This window comes from Hyperolius riggenbachi, chromosome 2 (assembly GCF_040937935.1).
Source record: "Hyperolius riggenbachi isolate aHypRig1 chromosome 2, aHypRig1.pri, whole genome shotgun sequence".
Classification (NCBI taxonomy): Eukaryota; Metazoa; Chordata; class Amphibia; order Anura; family Hyperoliidae; genus Hyperolius; species Hyperolius riggenbachi.
The window spans coordinates 16618340-16634722 of NC_090647.1; the positions used below are offsets into that span (position 1 = coordinate 16618340).

The 16383-nt window shown below is 50.7% G+C and overlaps 1 protein-coding gene across 1 annotated transcript in view; it reads right to left on the minus strand.

Moving 5' to 3' along the window:
* Positions 1-16383, minus strand: part of LOC137542420 (uncharacterized) — a 37112-nt gene that overhangs the window by 8856 nt on the left and 11873 nt on the right. Inside the window, exons 4-7 of the mRNA XM_068264315.1 lie at positions 11700-11763; positions 9289-9416; positions 3143-3261; positions 2201-2333 (exon numbers count right to left, since the gene is read on the minus strand). Of these exons, the coding sequence (XP_068120416.1) occupies positions 2201-2333; positions 3143-3261; positions 9289-9416; positions 11700-11763 (444 nt within the window). The remainder of the gene's footprint in view (positions 1-2200; positions 2334-3142; positions 3262-9288; positions 9417-11699; positions 11764-16383) is intronic.

Sequence of the window (16383 nt, forward strand, 5' to 3'; positions counted from 1 at the left end):
GTTGTCCTATGGACAGAGTCTCCCACCTGAGCTGTAGATCTCTGCAGCTCGTCCAGAGTCACCATGGGCCTCTTGACTGCATTTCTGATCAGCACTCTCTTTGTTCGGCCTGTAAGTTTAGGTGGATGGCCTTGTCTTGGTAGGTTTACAGTTGTGCCATACTCCTTCCATTCGTGAATGATCGCTTGAACAGTGCTCCATGGGATATTCAAGGCTTTGGAAATCTTTTTGTAGCCTAAGCCTGCTTTAAATTTCTCAATAACTTGATCCCTGCCCTGTCTTGTGTGTTCTTTGGACTTCACAGTGTTGTTGCTCCCAATATTCTCTTAGACAACCTATAAGGCCCTCACAGAGCAGCTGTATTTGTACTGACATTAGATTACACACAGGTGCACTCTATTTAGTCATTAGCACTCATCAGGCAATGTCTATCGGCAACTGACTGCACTCAGATCAAAGTGGGCCAAATAATTACGCACACCCCACTTTGCAGTTATTTATTTGTAAAAAATGTTTGGAATCATGTATGATTTTCGTTCCACTTCTCTCATGTACACCACTTTGTGTTGGGCCTTTATGTGGAATTCCAATAAAACTGATTCATGTTTGTGGCAGTAATGTGAAAAAATGTGGAAAACTTCAAGGGGGGCGAATACATTTGCAATTCACTGTACTATGACTATGTACTCTGTAATGTGCTGCAGGAGATGTCAGTGCTATATAAATACATAATAATAATATGGTAGGACATTAGACTATGACTATGGCAGGATTAGATTGTGAGCTCTCCTGAGGACAGTCAGTGACATGACTATGTACTCTGTAATGTGCTGCAGAAGATGTCAGTGCTATATAAATACAGAATAATAATATGGTGGAACTTTGGTTAATATCTCCATACAGTAGAATGCCATGAACTGGGTAGTGAATAATGGATTTAACCACCCTGGCGTTCTGATTAAATCGCCAGGGTGGCTGCGGGAGGGTTTTTTTTAAATTAAAAAAAAACTATTTCATGCAGCCAACTGAAAGTTGGCTGCATGAAAGCCCACTAGAGGGCGCTCCGGAGGCGATCTTCCGATCGCCTCCGGCGGCAAGGAATAACACGGAAGGCCGCAATGAGCGGCCCTCCGTGTTTCGCTTCCCTCGTCGCCATGGCGACGAGCGGAGTGACGTCATGGACGTCAGCCGACGTCCTGACGTCAGCCGCCTCCGATCCAGCCCTTAGCGCTGGCCGGAACTGTTTGTTCCGGCTACGCTGGGCTCGGGCGGCTGGGGGGACCCTCTTTCGCCGCTGCACGCGGCGGATCGCCGCGCTGCAGCGGCGATCAGGCAGCACACGCGGCTGGCAAAGTGCCGGCTGCGTGTGCTGCTTGTTATTTGGTGGAAATCGGCCCAGCAGGGCCTGAGCGGCAGCCTCTGGCGGTGTTGGACGAGCTGAGCTCGTCCAGACCGCTCAGCAGGTTAACAGATCTGAGCGACTCCCAGATGAATAGTTCTTGATTGACATCATGGTCAGTCAGTTAGTGACGGACATGAAGGCGGGGCTTGCCTGAACTCTGGTGTGTGTACTATAAGCAGCTGCTCTGTACCTGTACTGATAGTAAACTAGCAGCAGAGACACAGTTACACAGGTTGTGACCTCTGGGAAGGGGTGTGGTGCACGTCATCCCTTCACCACTGATAGGAGGGGGCGTGGCTGTTGCAGTCCCTGCTCTCTCCTAGTTTATCAGATGAAGGGGGCGTGGCAATGTAAGACTGACACAGGGGTTTCTGGGATGCAACATGGAAGTTTATGGGAGGGAGCGGATTCTGAACGATGCAAACTGGAGCTTGATGATGCCCCATGTGACTTTGGCTCAGACAGCTGGAATAGGCAATGGGTCAGTTGTGTCCCTTAGAGGCAGTGGTGTGGGGTATGGGGAAGGGGGAGGGGTGGGTAAACAGGTATAGTACAGGGGGGAGGTGTTAATAAGAAGTCATAGGAATGGGTTTCAATGGAGGCTCTGTGCTCTCCTCATATGTGGTATGGTTCAGTGTTGCCAGCTCATCCCTTTATGAATAATACAGGTCTTGTGGCTAGTCAGATGCAGTTTAAACACTGATTATGTGTAAGCAGCTCCAGAACCTGCATAACTTGGAAGTATTCTTATTTATGGGGATGATTTGGAAACCCTGGTGTGGTTCACTAGTGACTTACCTTATCCAGGGGCCACAAGCGGAACTCCTGCACCTCCCCATCCCCCACTCTGGGCTGGAAGGACTCCGGAACCTCCAGATCATAGACAAACTGACACTCCGGGTACACCCCCTCCTCCTTCTGATAGGCGTAGCTGCAAAGAGAGAAAACCGTCACATATAAACTGTGTGTACATTCTTATAGCATTGTCTGTGCTGCTTGTAACACCTAATAGGCAATGAATGTCTCTGAAAGGTGGTCATATGACCATTGCATTGGTCCCGCCCACAAAGGGGGACTTCAAAGTGGAGCTGAACTCTTGCACAGGACAGAAGGAAAACAGAGACTTGCGCCCTGTATGTATTCAGAGAGTTTAGCCTGTCTAATTTCCCCTCATCTGTCACTCATCACAAGTTGTAATTTGATCTCTCAGCTGTGTCAGCTGACTGCCATGGCAGAGAGGCTAATTTGTAAACACAGGATGTTAACCCCATGTCTGCTTCCATGAAAGCAGGAAGTACACACACTGCAAATTTATTGCAGGATTTGTATCAGCTGTAAGAAAGACTATTACCAACTATTAACGATAACTGCATCAGCGTACATTGTGTCGATGTGATGCGGTCACGTGACCAGGGGCGTAGCAATAGCCATAGCAGGTGCTAAGGGGCCCTGGAGATGCGGGGGCCCAGGTGGTACTTCATATATTCACCATTAACTTTCTTTTGTTTCTCCACACTCTGACTCTTAGCCCAAGGACTATATACATTGTACACTGCACAGGAATGTAAATTGCCCAATCAGCTCCTATCCATAGGGTAGGGGCAGGTCCCATTGCTCAAGACTGCCTAGCTCTAAAGGCCTCATGAAAATGTAGCTATGGGCCCCACAATTCCTAGCTACGCCGCCGCACGTGGCGATTCTACAAGTCACATGCTGCAGTAGAGAAGCCGGAGAGCCTACCTGACTGTCCCGGCGGGTCTGGCCATCGCTGCAAGGGATTGTGGGATGCAGGCTTCTTCCCCACACTCCTTCAGGAGGGTCTCCCACACGCCGGACCCCGCAGAGATCCCCCCGGCAGCCTGGAATCACATACACAGACGGGGTCATATCAGACCGATGGACGGACACATCGCTGCCAGTAGGAGTGTAGAGTTTGTAGGCCTTTGTAAAAGCTGACTTTCCAGCAAATGGTACCAGGATTCTTAAAGAGAACCCAAGGTGGGTTCTAAGAACACAGAGGCTGGGTCTGCATATAATGCCTAGCCACTGTTGCTATACTGTCACCCCCCAGGACCCCCCCCCTGTGCTCTGCTTGCCCCCATAAATCACACAGCTGTGCTAGTGACATCGCTAGCCAGCTGTTTACATCTGCAGCTGTCACTCTCGCTGCTCCCCCGCCTCCTCTATGTCGCCGCTCCCAGCCTGCGTCCCTCCCCTCCCCGCTGATTGGAGGGAAGGGACGCAGGCGGGGAGCAGAGATATAGAGGAGGTGGGGGAGAGGCGAGAGTGACAACTGCAGATGTAAACAGCCAGCTAGCGACGCGCTGCATGTCGCTAGCACAGCTGTGTGATTTATGGGGGCAAGCAGAGTGCAGGAGGGGGCCTAGGGGGGGGGGGGAGGCACTGTCTGGCAAAAGAGGCGGGGCATTATATGCAGACCCAGCCTCTGTGTGCTGATAGCGTTCTTAGAGCCCACCTCGGGTTCTCTTTAAAGAACAAGCGACACCGATGCTAACCTAGAAATAAAAAACACATATACAAGTAGATAAATACTACTTACTCTTACATAACAGATGTATTGTGCTATCCACGTAATGATTCCTGTGAATTTTATAAAGGAAAAGCAGAAAATCCTATTCTAGGCAGTGGTCATCTTGCCCAGCTATTGCTGACATCATATCCTCCCAAACTCTTGTTTCCCCCCTCCCTTGCTCATTGCGTATTCATTAGCTGCCCTCCTCCCAGAGTCTTCAGACACTCCCACTGAGGTGTATGCTAACAACTTCACTGTCTTTTTTTATTTACACATCCAATCACTGAGTCACCTCAGCCTTGCTTGTATACACAAGTGAGCAGAGGGTGTTTCTGATAAGAAGCTAGGCAGGGAAATAAATGGAAGAGGAGGAATATATTATAGATTAGATAAAAAGAACTCCCAGCATTCAACTCTTTGGCACCAGGGCCAGTGCTCCTAAAGTATGTGATAACTACAAACCATAACAGCAGAAAAAGTTTTGCAAGTTTTGAATGCAGGATTAGCATCTTTATCACTTAATACACTCAGACCAGTTGCTGTTGAAATTTGATTTTTATGGTGACAATACCGCTTTAAGTTGGAAATTGCTGTAGCCATGCCATGTGCACCCACTAGCACCTCAGGTTGACTGGAACATTGCTTGAATAAGAGGTTTCCCTCGTCCTCCTCGCTTGCACCGACCCAGCGCTGAGACCCTCTCAACCTATTCAGCCAGGGCTTGTGGATTAGGCTGGCGTGCCTGCGCTCCCGGCTGTGTATGCGCACAGATGCACTGCGCAGGTTCGCACACATGCAGCAGCACAGATCGCTCAGCTTTCTCTGCCATGCAGGAGTGGCTCCATGGTACCGCACAGGCGTGGGCCACTATAGTGCCTCCGCAGTGCAGCCATGGTACCGCACAGGCGTGGGCCACTATAGTGCCTCCGCAGTGCAGCCATGGTACCGCACAGGCGTGGGCCACTATAGTGCCTCCGCAGTGCAGCCATGGTACCGCACAGGCGTGGGCCACTATAGTGCCTCCGCAGTGCAGCCATGGTACCGCACAGGCGTGGGCCACTATAGTGCCTCCGCAGTGCAGCCATGGTACCGCACAGGCGTGGGCCACTATAGTGCCTCCGCAGTGCAGCCACACTTGTACACAGACAGAACTGCAATCCTTCAGAGGGTCCCGGTCATGACCGGGCAGGGCCCATAGAGGTTGGACCTACCATTTACCTGAAATAAAAGCCGTGACACCCAATTGGAGTTTAAAGGCCACAGCTTTAATACAGATTTAAGATAATACAATCTAGAAAAACAATTAAATCAATCATGCATTAACCAATAATAATAAGAATAACTTGTGTAAACCGTGCTCTGACAGGTCCTGTGACAATGCCTTTCATCTTCGTGAATGTCACAGTACCAACCACCGGCTTGCGCTAAAACCTTGTGCCACTGACCCGCGCCAGTGACACCCATTAAACTTTGCGCCACTGAACCTTGCCAGTGACGCCCATGGTGCCATTAACCAGTCGATGACCCACCCTAGAGCCACCTAGTTTAATGACCCAGAAACCATTGTGCCTCCATGGCACCCATATATCATAACCAGCACTATGCACTCTTAGCATAAATGCCTTACTCCGTTCGCCAAGCGCGGTGTGTACTTCTGGTTTCGATGTCGTCCAGGCCGGCATTGTCACGGACCCGCCTCTTGCTGTGACGAATCTGTTAGGATACAACAAGGGTAGCATAGTTAGGGTATGTTCCCAACACCCATGTGGCCACTTGCGGGATTCTGACAAGCGGTGCACAGGGAGGGTGGGTGGGAGAGTTTCCTGTATCCTATTTGGGCAGAAAGAGAGAGCAGCTCTCCTGCTCTTGCTTATAATGCCTGGGGGAAGGTACCCCTTCGGGCACTCCACCTTTAATTCACACCTGAGCCGAATTGTGCCTGTTCAGTCCATCCCAGGGCCCGCCCAGTCATGCCCCTTTCGTTCCAGCTGTGCCTGAACTCTCGGGTTACTTCAGCCAGGGCTTGTGATAGGCTGGCGTGCCTGCGCTCCCGGCTGTGTATGCGCACAGATGCACTGCGCAGGTTCGCACACATGCAGCAGCACAGATCGCTCAGCTTTCTCTGCCATGCAGGAGTGGCTCCATGGTACCGCACAGGCGTGGGCCACTATAGTGCCTCCGCAGTGCAGCCACACTTGTACTCAGACAGAACTGCAATCCTTCAGAGGGTCCCGGTCATCAGCCAGGGCTTGTGGATTAGGCTGGCGTGCCTGCGCTCCCGGCCGTGTATGCACACAGCTGCACTGGCCAGGTTCGCACACATGCAGCAGCACAGAGCCGCTCAGCTTTCTCTGCCATGCAGGAGTGGCTCCATGGTACCGCACAGGCGTGGGCCACTATAGTGCCTCCGCAGTGCAGCCATGGTACCGCACAGGCGTGGGCCGCTATAGTGCCTCCGCAGTGCAGCCATGGTACCGCACAGGCGTGGGCCACTATAGTGCCTCCGCAGTGCAGCCATGGTACCGCACAGGCGTGGGCCGCTATAGTGCCTCCGCAGTGCAGCCATGGTACCGCACAGGCGTGGGTCACTATAGTGCCTCCGCAGTGCAGCCACACTTGTACACAGACAGAACTGAAATCCTTCAGAGGGTCCCGGTCATCAGCCAGGGCTTGTGGATTAGGCTGGCGTGCCTGCGCTCCCGGCCGTGTATGCACACAGCTGCACTGGCCAGGTTCGCACACATGCAGCAGCACAGAGCCGCTCAGCTTTCTCTGCCATGCAGGAGTGGCTCCATGGTACCGCACAGGCGTGGGCCACTATAGTGCCTCCGCAGTGCAGCCATGGTACCGCACAGGCGTGGGCCGCTATAGTGCCTCCACAGTGCAGCCATGGTACCGCACAGGCGTGGGCCACTATAGTGCCTCCGCACTGCAGTCACACTTGTACACAGACAGAACTGCAATCCTTCAGAGGGTCCCGGTCATCAGCCAGGGCTTGTGATAGGCTGGCGTGCCTGCGCTCCCGCCTGTGTATGCACACAGCTGCACTGCGCAGGTTCGCACACATGCAGCAGCACAGATCGCTCAGCTTTCTCTGCCATGCAGGAGTGGCTCCATGGTACCGCACAGGCGTGGGCCACTATAGTGCCTCCGCAGTGCAGCCACACTTGTACTCAGACAGAACTGCAATCCTTCAGAGGGTCCCGGTCATCAGCGATTACCTGGAGGAGGGAGACGCGGGAAGCCTCTGGATCTACCAAGGTAAGTATCTGACTTTTTGCTTTTTCAAACTCACAGGCTTGACTTAAAGAGGAATTGTAGTGAAAATAACATAATGAATAACATTGCTCATTGTTTACAATATTCATTTCAAACACATAAACACAGAACATTTATATTGTGCTTTTCTCCTGGCGATCTCAAAGCACCAGAGCTGCAGCCACTAGGGCACACTCTATAGGTAGTAGCAGTGTTAGGGAGACTTGCCCAAGGTCTCCTACTGAATAGGTGCAAGCTTACTGAACAGGCAGAGCCGAGATTCAAACCCTGGTCCCCTGTGTTAGAGGCAGAGCTATCCAGCCACTACTATAGATTAGTCAGTGTGCCCACTGTAAAATATTTCCTCTCCCTGATTTACATTCTGACATTTATCACATGGTATCTTTAGTCCTGCCAGGTGATCTGTACGGAATGTTTATTACTTCTATGCACAGAGGGAGATACTGCTTGCTTGGCAGCCGGAAACAACCATTATTTCCCAACAATGCAACAAGGTTCACAGACAGGAAACTGCCAGAACCATGGTCATGACATCACCCTGTGGGAGGGCTCTCACCACAATATCAGCCATATAGCGCCCCCTGATGATCCGTTTGTGAAAAGGAATAGATTTCTCATGGGAAAGGGGGTGTCAGTTACTGATTGGGATGAAGTTTAATCCTGGGTTACAGTTCCTCTTTACATGCTGGGAAAACGAGATAACGACAAATTCCTGCAGTGTGACATGGTGATCGCTCTACAGCAGCTGATAACATGACCAGCATTTCTTATCTCTATTCACTATGGGGAGCCAGAATATTCCTGCAGTGTGACATGGTGATCGCTCTACAGCAGCTGATAACATGACCAGCATTTCTTATCTCTATTCACTATGGGGAGCCAGAATATTCCTGCAGACACACAGTACTACATGGAGGAAGTAACACTGCTCAGTGATTGGACAGTCATAATTAAAAGTGCGTACCAGCCTTTAGGGCTCGTTTCCAACTATCGCGAATCCGCATCCGTCCAACGCATGCGGATTCGCACATGTAATGCAAGTGGATAGACCTGTTTCCACTGTTGCGTTGTTGAGGTGCGTTTTTTTCAGCGATGAAAAAACGCACAAAAGAGCTGCAGAATTCGCCTGCGAGTGGAATGCATGCGAATCGCAGGCAATGTATTTAATAGGGAAATCGCATGCGTTTTTTACACGTTATTTTACGCGATTACGCGTGCGATTCCGCATAAGAACCAATGTAAATTAACACAGGCAGTGACATGGTTAAAAGCGCATATAGCCTGACCTATGCGAAATCGCATGCGTAATCGCGTAAAATAACGCGTAAAAAACCGCACCTTCATGCGATTTCATCAGCGGTGGAATCCAGGCGATTCCGCACCGCAATAGTGCAAACGAGCTCTAAAAGTGGAGCTGAACTCTTGCACAGGACAGAAGGAAAGCACAGAGACATGCACCCTGTATGTATTCAGAGAGTTTAGCCTGACAATCCCCCTCATCTGGGACTAAGCACACGTTGTAATTTGATCTCTCAGCTGTGTCGCCATGGCACAGAGTTAATTGGTAAACACAGGATGTTAACAATATGTCTCCTTCCATGAAAGCAGGAAGTATAAACACTGCAGGTTATTATGCTGTTGCTTATCTCTTAGAGCAGAGAGGAAGTTCTGAGTTCAGGTCCACTTTAAGGTACAAAAGAGTTCAGCAGAGGTAGGGGAGTTCCTGGTCAAGAGTACATCAGGTAAGCTGAGCTGGGAGTTTAGGTGCACAGAGATCTCATCAGGGAAATCTCTGATGTAAGAATCCAGCAGGGGGAGGAGCCCCTGGTAATGGGTGTGGCACATCTGCAGAGCTGGGAACTCAGGAACAGAGAGATCTCACTATTGTGGTCTCTGAGGTACAGCAGAAATCAGCAGGGGGAGGAGCCTCTGGTAATGGGTGCAGCAGGTGTGCAGAGCTGGGAACATGCAGGTGCAGAGATCTCACCACCAGATTGCCAGAGAGACAGAGGAAACCATTCCACCCCTTCCCATAGTACGGCACTGTTACCAATACAATGATCCCTCTCCTCACCAGGTGGTCCAGCCGGCCAGGGTAGGTGGGCTTTGTCTGCGACCGCCTCCCGATCCACATGAAGATCTCTCCACCTCTACGCAGGAAGCCGTTCACATGTACTCCGTACCGCGGTATCCCCAGGAGGGCTGCAAGACAGCAGCGGATGAAGTGAGACTACAGATACATGGAAGAAAAACAAAAACATCATCCCCCCCCCCCTGACTGGCCCTAAAGAAGGATTCCACCAGCCAATCACTGTCCCTTCCCTGGTCCCGCCTTCTTATCTGCACACAGGGCTAGGAATAGCTGCAGTCTCCTCCCACACAGGGAGGTCATTACTGGATGTAAGTTGTTATCCTAAGTCAGTAATGGCTAACTTTGGCACTCCAGCTGTGTTGGAACTACAAGTCCCCTGAGGCATTGCAATACTCTGACAGCTCTAAGCATAACTCGGGGAGACAGAGGCATGATGGGATTTGTAGTTTTGTCACAGCTGGAGTGCCAAGGTCAGCCATCACTGTAAGTGATCATGAAAGATCATTGCAGGCGAGATTTCTCTGAAATGTGTACCGTTTCACATATCTCCTAGATCTGACTGTTAACACTAAAATCATCAGGATATAGTTGGGCTAAATAAGTAATTTCTTATTGGATTTTTTTTCTCAATTAAAGTGGATCCGAGATAAACTTTTACTCATTGCATAATTGTGTTCCTTTCATATAGTTTATAGGGCATTCCTCAAGCCAAATACTTTTTTGTTTTGTTTTAATACTCTAATTACTTATAAACTAAACAAGCCTCGCCCACAGCTCCTTTTGTGCCTTGGCACTGTAGCAAGGGCTTATGGGAGCTCAGTCTGGGCAGGAGGAGGAGGAGGTTACTAGCCAGAAATTTCAGAGGCAGAGGGGAGGAGGAGAGGGGAGTGAATTTACACACAGGCAAGCTGATAGCATCTCCAGCCCTCAGCCTGTGACAATGTGACAAACAGAACATGGCTGCCCTCATTGTATCACAGGAATAAATAATCATAAACTTTTCAAGCTGTTTGCAGCTAGATTTGCTGTGTAAACTATCTAAACTTTAGATAAGATAAATAGACAAGTTAATTGTTATAGTTTTTCATCTTGGATCCACTTTAATATGGGTTTCTTCCCACTTTAACTGCATATACAGGATAACCCTGGCCTGGGTAGAAAGATCATAAAAGTACTCGGAACAACAGAATACCCAAACAGCTTGGGGGGACCCAAAACTAAAAGGAATGCATAGAGGACTAAGGGCTTGTTTACACCTAGGGCGTTTTGCGTTTTTTTTTTTTAGCACCATCGATTTTGAAGATCACCTTAAAAGCGCTTCTGCAATGATTCCTTATGGGACAGTTCATATCAGCGCGTTTTGTCCACTTACCGCGCAGCAAAGCGCTGCATGGACCATTTTTGGGGCGTTTTGCTACAATGGAAAATATAGGAAAACCGCAAAACGCTCCCAAATCCCTTTGTGCTGCGATTGCGTTTGCACTTTTAAGAATAAATACATTGTATTTACTAATTTCCGGGTGAAAGAGTTCACTTCCTGACTGACGTCAGGAAGTGAAAAAAAGGGAATCGCTCTGCAAAAGTACTTATAAAGTGATGTGTACAAAATCGCAACGCGCAGTGGAGCGCCGGGAGGGGAAGAAAAATGCGCAAAAAAAAAAAAAATCAAAAATAGCTGGTGTCAGCAATTTTGATTTTAGAGGTGAACAAAGCCTTAAAGGGGTTCTGTTTAGCTTTTTAAAAACAAAAACTGCCACTTACCTGGGGCTAATATCGGCCCCCTGCAGCCGTAATGTCCCGCACTGTCGTCCTTCGCCGACACCGGTGTAATTATTCATAACTGGACGGATAGAAATGCGGCTGCGCGGCCGTGGCCCCACTCGCTCCCACGCGCGTCAGGAAAACTTCGTACTGCGCTTGCACAGTAAGCTCCCGTTGACAAGCCGTGGGAGCGAGCGCACAGCCGCACTTCTATTCGTCTAGTTAGACCAATAATTACACCGGTGCCGGCGGCGGGGAACGGCGCATCGGAAAAGGACGGCGCGGGACATTCCGGCTGCAGGGGGCCAATAGAAGCCCCAGGTAAGTGGCATTTTTTTTTTAAATAGCTAAACAGAACCCCTTTAAAGAGACTAAAAAGCACGCCTACTAAAAAGCCAACATTTAGTGTAGTTTGCCTTCTAAAAACAGAAGGTATGTGCAGTAATTCAGCGAAAAACTGTGGTCTCCCACAATGCAGCGGTACTGAATATGCAAATGATCTCTTTATGCCCCTAAAGCCAGGCTTGCATCCAGAGCTGTTGGTGTATAGCTTACACAGATAGTTTCTTTGTTGCTCTATTTGTGTCTGTAGTTCTTGGGTACAGAACGCTCGGTAAGGTGTTATTACTCACGTGCTGCAGCTCTTTCCATGGTCAGAAGAGGGGGATCCGAGAACGCAGCCTTCACATCATATTGCTGGGGAAATACATAGATTACACAGCATTATAAGAACCCCAAACTGACCGGTCACACCCTGTCATCAGGACTAAAAACCATTCTCTATCCATATACATACATTAAATGAGCAAATGCTAGATATCCAATCAAGCAGGAAGGCCTAGTGCACACCAGAGCGTTTCGGCTGCGGTTTGCGATCCGCTTGCGGGTGCGGATCCGCTTGAGTAATGTATCTCAATGGGCTGGTGCACACCAGAGCGGGAGGCGTTTTGCAGAAACGCATACTCCCGGGCTGCTGCAGATTTTGGATTGAGGATGCGTTTCTGCCTCAATGTTAAGTATAGGAAAAACGCAAACCGCTCTGAAAAACGGCACTTCAGAGCGGTTTGCCAGGCATTTTTTGTTACAGTAGCTGTTCAGTAACAGCTTTATTGTAACAATACATAAAATCTACTACACCCAGGGCCGGATTTACCATAAGGCACTGTAGGCACATGCCTACAGGCGCCTGATGATGGAAAGATGGGTGGCTCCCTTCCCTCCCCCTCCTTCCCTATGCAGAGTCCTGATGAGAGTATAAATGAGAGGTTACTCACCCTGCTCTCTGCATTCCACTGATGAGATCACCCTACAGTCGGGGACACCTCTAACTGCTTAATCCTAAGGGTACCTTTGGCTACCTAACACTTGGGGGCACCTGTAGCTACCCTACCCCAGGAAGATGAAGTCAGGGGGAAGTGACAGCTGGGACAACCAGCATACTTGTGGTAGGGTTTGTGGGGGTTTGTAGGTTAATGGAATGGTAGTCTAGTGTGCCAGGACATCTGTGCCTATAGGCTCCTGTGATGTAAATCCTGGCCTGCATGCATAGAGGGCGGAGTCTAGGGTGCCAGGACATCTGTGCCTATAGGCTCCTGTGATGTAAATCCTGGCCTGCATGCATAGAGGGCGGAGTCTAGGGTGCCAGGACATCTGTACCTATAGGCTCCTGTGATGTAAATCCTGGCCTGCATGCATGGAGGGCGGAGTCTAGGGTGCCAGGACATCTGTGCCTATAGGCTCCTGTGATGTAAATCCGGACCTGCATGCATGGAGGGCGGAGTCTAGGGTGCCAGGACATCTGTGCCTATAGGCTGCTGTGATGTAAATCCGGGCCTGCATGCATGGAGGGCGGAGTCTAGGGTGCCAGGACATCTGTGCCTATAGGCTCCTGTGATGTAAATCTGGGCCTGCATGCATGGAGGGCGGAGTCTAGGGTGCCAGGACATCTGTGCCTATAGGCTCCTGTGATGTAAATCCGGGCCTGCATGCATGGAGGGCGGAGTCTAGGGTGCCAGGACATCTGTGCCTGTAGGCTCCTGTGATGTAAATCCTGGCCTGCATGCATGGAGGGTGGAGTCTAGGGTGCCAGGACATCTGTGCCTGTAGGCTACTGTGATGTAAATCCTGGCCTGCATGCATGGAGGGCGGAGTCTAGGGTGCCAGGACATCTGTGCCTATAGGCTCCTGTGATGTAAATCCAGGCCTGCATGCATGGAGGGCGGAGTCTAGGGTGCCAGGACATCTGTGCCTAAAGGCTCCTGTGATGTAAATCCGGGCCTGCATGCATGGAGGGCGGAGTCTAGGGTGCCAGGACATCTGTGCCTATAGGCTCCTGTGATGTAAATCTGGGCCTGCATGCATGGAGGGCGGAGTCTAGGGTGCCAGGACATCTGTGCCTATAGGCTCCTGTGATGTAAATCCGGGCCTGCATGCATGGAGGGCGGAGTCTAGGGTGCCAGGACATCTGTGCCTATAGGCTCCTGTGATGTAAATCCAGGCCTGCATGCATGGAGGGCGGAGTCTAGGGTGCCAGGACATCTGTGCCTATAGGCTCCTGTGATGTAAATCCGGGCCTGCATGCATGGAGGGCGGAGTCTAGGGTGCCAGGACATCTGTGCCTATAGGCTCCTGTGAGGTAAATCCAGGCCTGCATGCATGGAGGGTGGAGTCTAGGGTGCCAGGACATCTGTGCCTATAGGCTCCTGTGATATTAATCCGGGCCTGCATGCATGGAGGGCGGAGTCTAGGGTGCCAGGCCATCTGTGCCTATAGGCTCCTGTGATGTAAATCCAGGCCTGCATGCATGGAGGGCGGAGTCTAGGGTGCCAGGACATCTGTGCCTTTAGGCTCCTGTGATGTAAATCCGGGCCTGCATGCATGGAGGGCGGAGTCTAGGGTGCCAGGACATCTGTGCCTATAGGCTCCTGTGAGGTAAATCCAGGCCTGCATGCATGGAGGGCGGAGTCTAGGGTGCCAGGACATCTGTGCCTATAGGCTCCTGTGATGTAAATCCGGGCCTGCATGCATGGAGGGCAGAGTCTAGGGTGCCAGGACATCTGTGCCTATAGGCTCCTGTGATGTAAATCCTGGCCTGCATGCATGGAGGGCGGAGTCTAGGGTGCCAGGACATCTGTGCCTATAGGCTCCTGTGATGTAAATCCGGGCCTGCATGCATGGAGGGCAGAGTCTAGGGTGCCAGGACATCTGTGCCTATAGGCTCCTGTGATGTAAATCCTGGCCTGCATGCATGGAGGGCGGAGTCTAGGGTGCCAGGACATCTGTGCCTATAGGCTCCTGTGATGTAAATCCTGGCCTGCATGCATGGAGGGCGGAGTCTAGGGTGCCAGGACATCTGTGCCTATAGGCTCCTGTGAGGTAAATCCAGGCCTGCATGCATGGAGGGCGGAGTCTAGGGTGCCAGGACATCTGTGCCTATAGGCTCCTGTGAGGTAAATCCGGGCCTGCATGCATGGGGGGTGGAGTCTAGGGTGCCAGGACATCTGTGCCTATAGGCTCCTGTGATGTAAATCCAGGCCTGACTACACCAAAAACGCTTCCCAAAACCGCAAAATGCTAGATGGAACGCTACATAAAAATAAGAAAGAGCGTTTCAAAATCTGCTAGCATTTTGCGGATCTGCTAGCGGTTTTTGGTGTGCACCAGGCCGAAGTGTTGAATCTGAGAGTGTGGACATGGAGGATGACTGCATATGATGTCATATCCTCTTCCCTCAGCTGTGCACATCCTGTGGGAGTTTCCCACACTTCAAAGTGCCCACCCTGTGGGAGGGGCCACTAAACTACACACGCCTCCACCCTTACACAGCTAAAATCTTACACCGCAGTGTTGTTCCCATCCAATCCACTTTCATCCACCCTTCCCCTTGTAAGTTATACAACACCCTTTCCATCCCTGACACACACCCCCATGTCACCTACACCTGTCCCCCACTCCATACAGTGTACCCATACCTCTATAGATAACCCTCCATCCACTTATATGGCTTCCCTCCCTAGTGGTCTAGCTTTTGCCCTTCCCGCCATTTCCTGGTGGTCTAGTACCGCCCCCACCCTGTTACTCCTAGGTGGTCTAGTACCGCCCCCGCCCTGTTACTCCCAGGTGGTCTAGTACCGCCCCCGCCCTGTTACTCCCAGGTGGTCTAGTACCGCCCCCGCCCTGTTACTCCCAGGTGGTCTAGTGCCGCCCCCGCCCTGTTACTCCCAGGTGGTCTAGGGCCGCCCCCCGCCCTGTTACTCCCAGGTGGTCTAGTACCGCCCCTAGCCCCACCTCCTCAATGCGGTCACTCCTGGTGCATGCAAACTTGCATTATTTATATATTGCAAATTTAAATCTAATAATAAAGTGCTCTCATTCTTAGTGTGTTATTGGTCATATAGTCTGATATGTATAACTAACAAACAATCTCACTACTCACAAAAAGTCACATTAAAGATAACCCAAGGTGGGTTCTAAGAACGCTAATAGCACACAGAGGCTGGGTCTGCATATACTGCCCAGCCTCTGTTGCTATACTGCTGCCCCCCCACAGCCCTCCCCCCCCACTCTGCTTGCCCCCCATAAATCATACGCCGAGCTTTCGACACGCAGCCGGCTGTTTACCTTCCATCTGTCACTCTTGCCGCTCCCCCGCCTCCTCCATAGCGCCAGTCCCCACCCAATCAGCAGAGAGGGAAGGGACGCGGGCGGGGACCGGCACTATGGGAAGGCGGGGGAGCGGCGAGAGTGACAGATGGAAGGTAAACAGCCGGCTGCGTGTCAACAGCTCGGCGTGTGATTTATGGGGGATAGAAGAGCGCAGGGGGGGCTTAGGGGGGATCAGGATAGCAACAGAAGTTGGGCAGTATATGCAGACCCAGCCTCTGTGTGCAATTAGTGTTCTTAGAACCCACCTCGGGTTCTCTTTAAGGCTCCCTGCACACTGCAAATCCATTTTGCGATTCCGATTCCGTTTTGCAATTCCGATATTCCCTGAATGCAATCAACAGAAAAACGGAGGAAAAAACGTAGCATGCAGTAACGATTAAAAATCGGAATCGGATGTAAAAACCGATTAAAAATCAGAATTGGAATCGTGTGCAGGGAGCCTAAGACAGGGAACACCCTTAACCCCCTGGTGGTTTGATCATTTACAGATTTTAGGGTCGAAAAGCTGTGCAATTGTTTAGCATGATTTTAGATGCTAAAATCAGAAGAAAAAAAAATCACACCGCAGAGAGACCTACAGCAGCCCAGTATTTACTCACCTTCCTGTGATCCAGCACTGCAATTCTCCCTCCATCCACCAGGTGGCGCTGT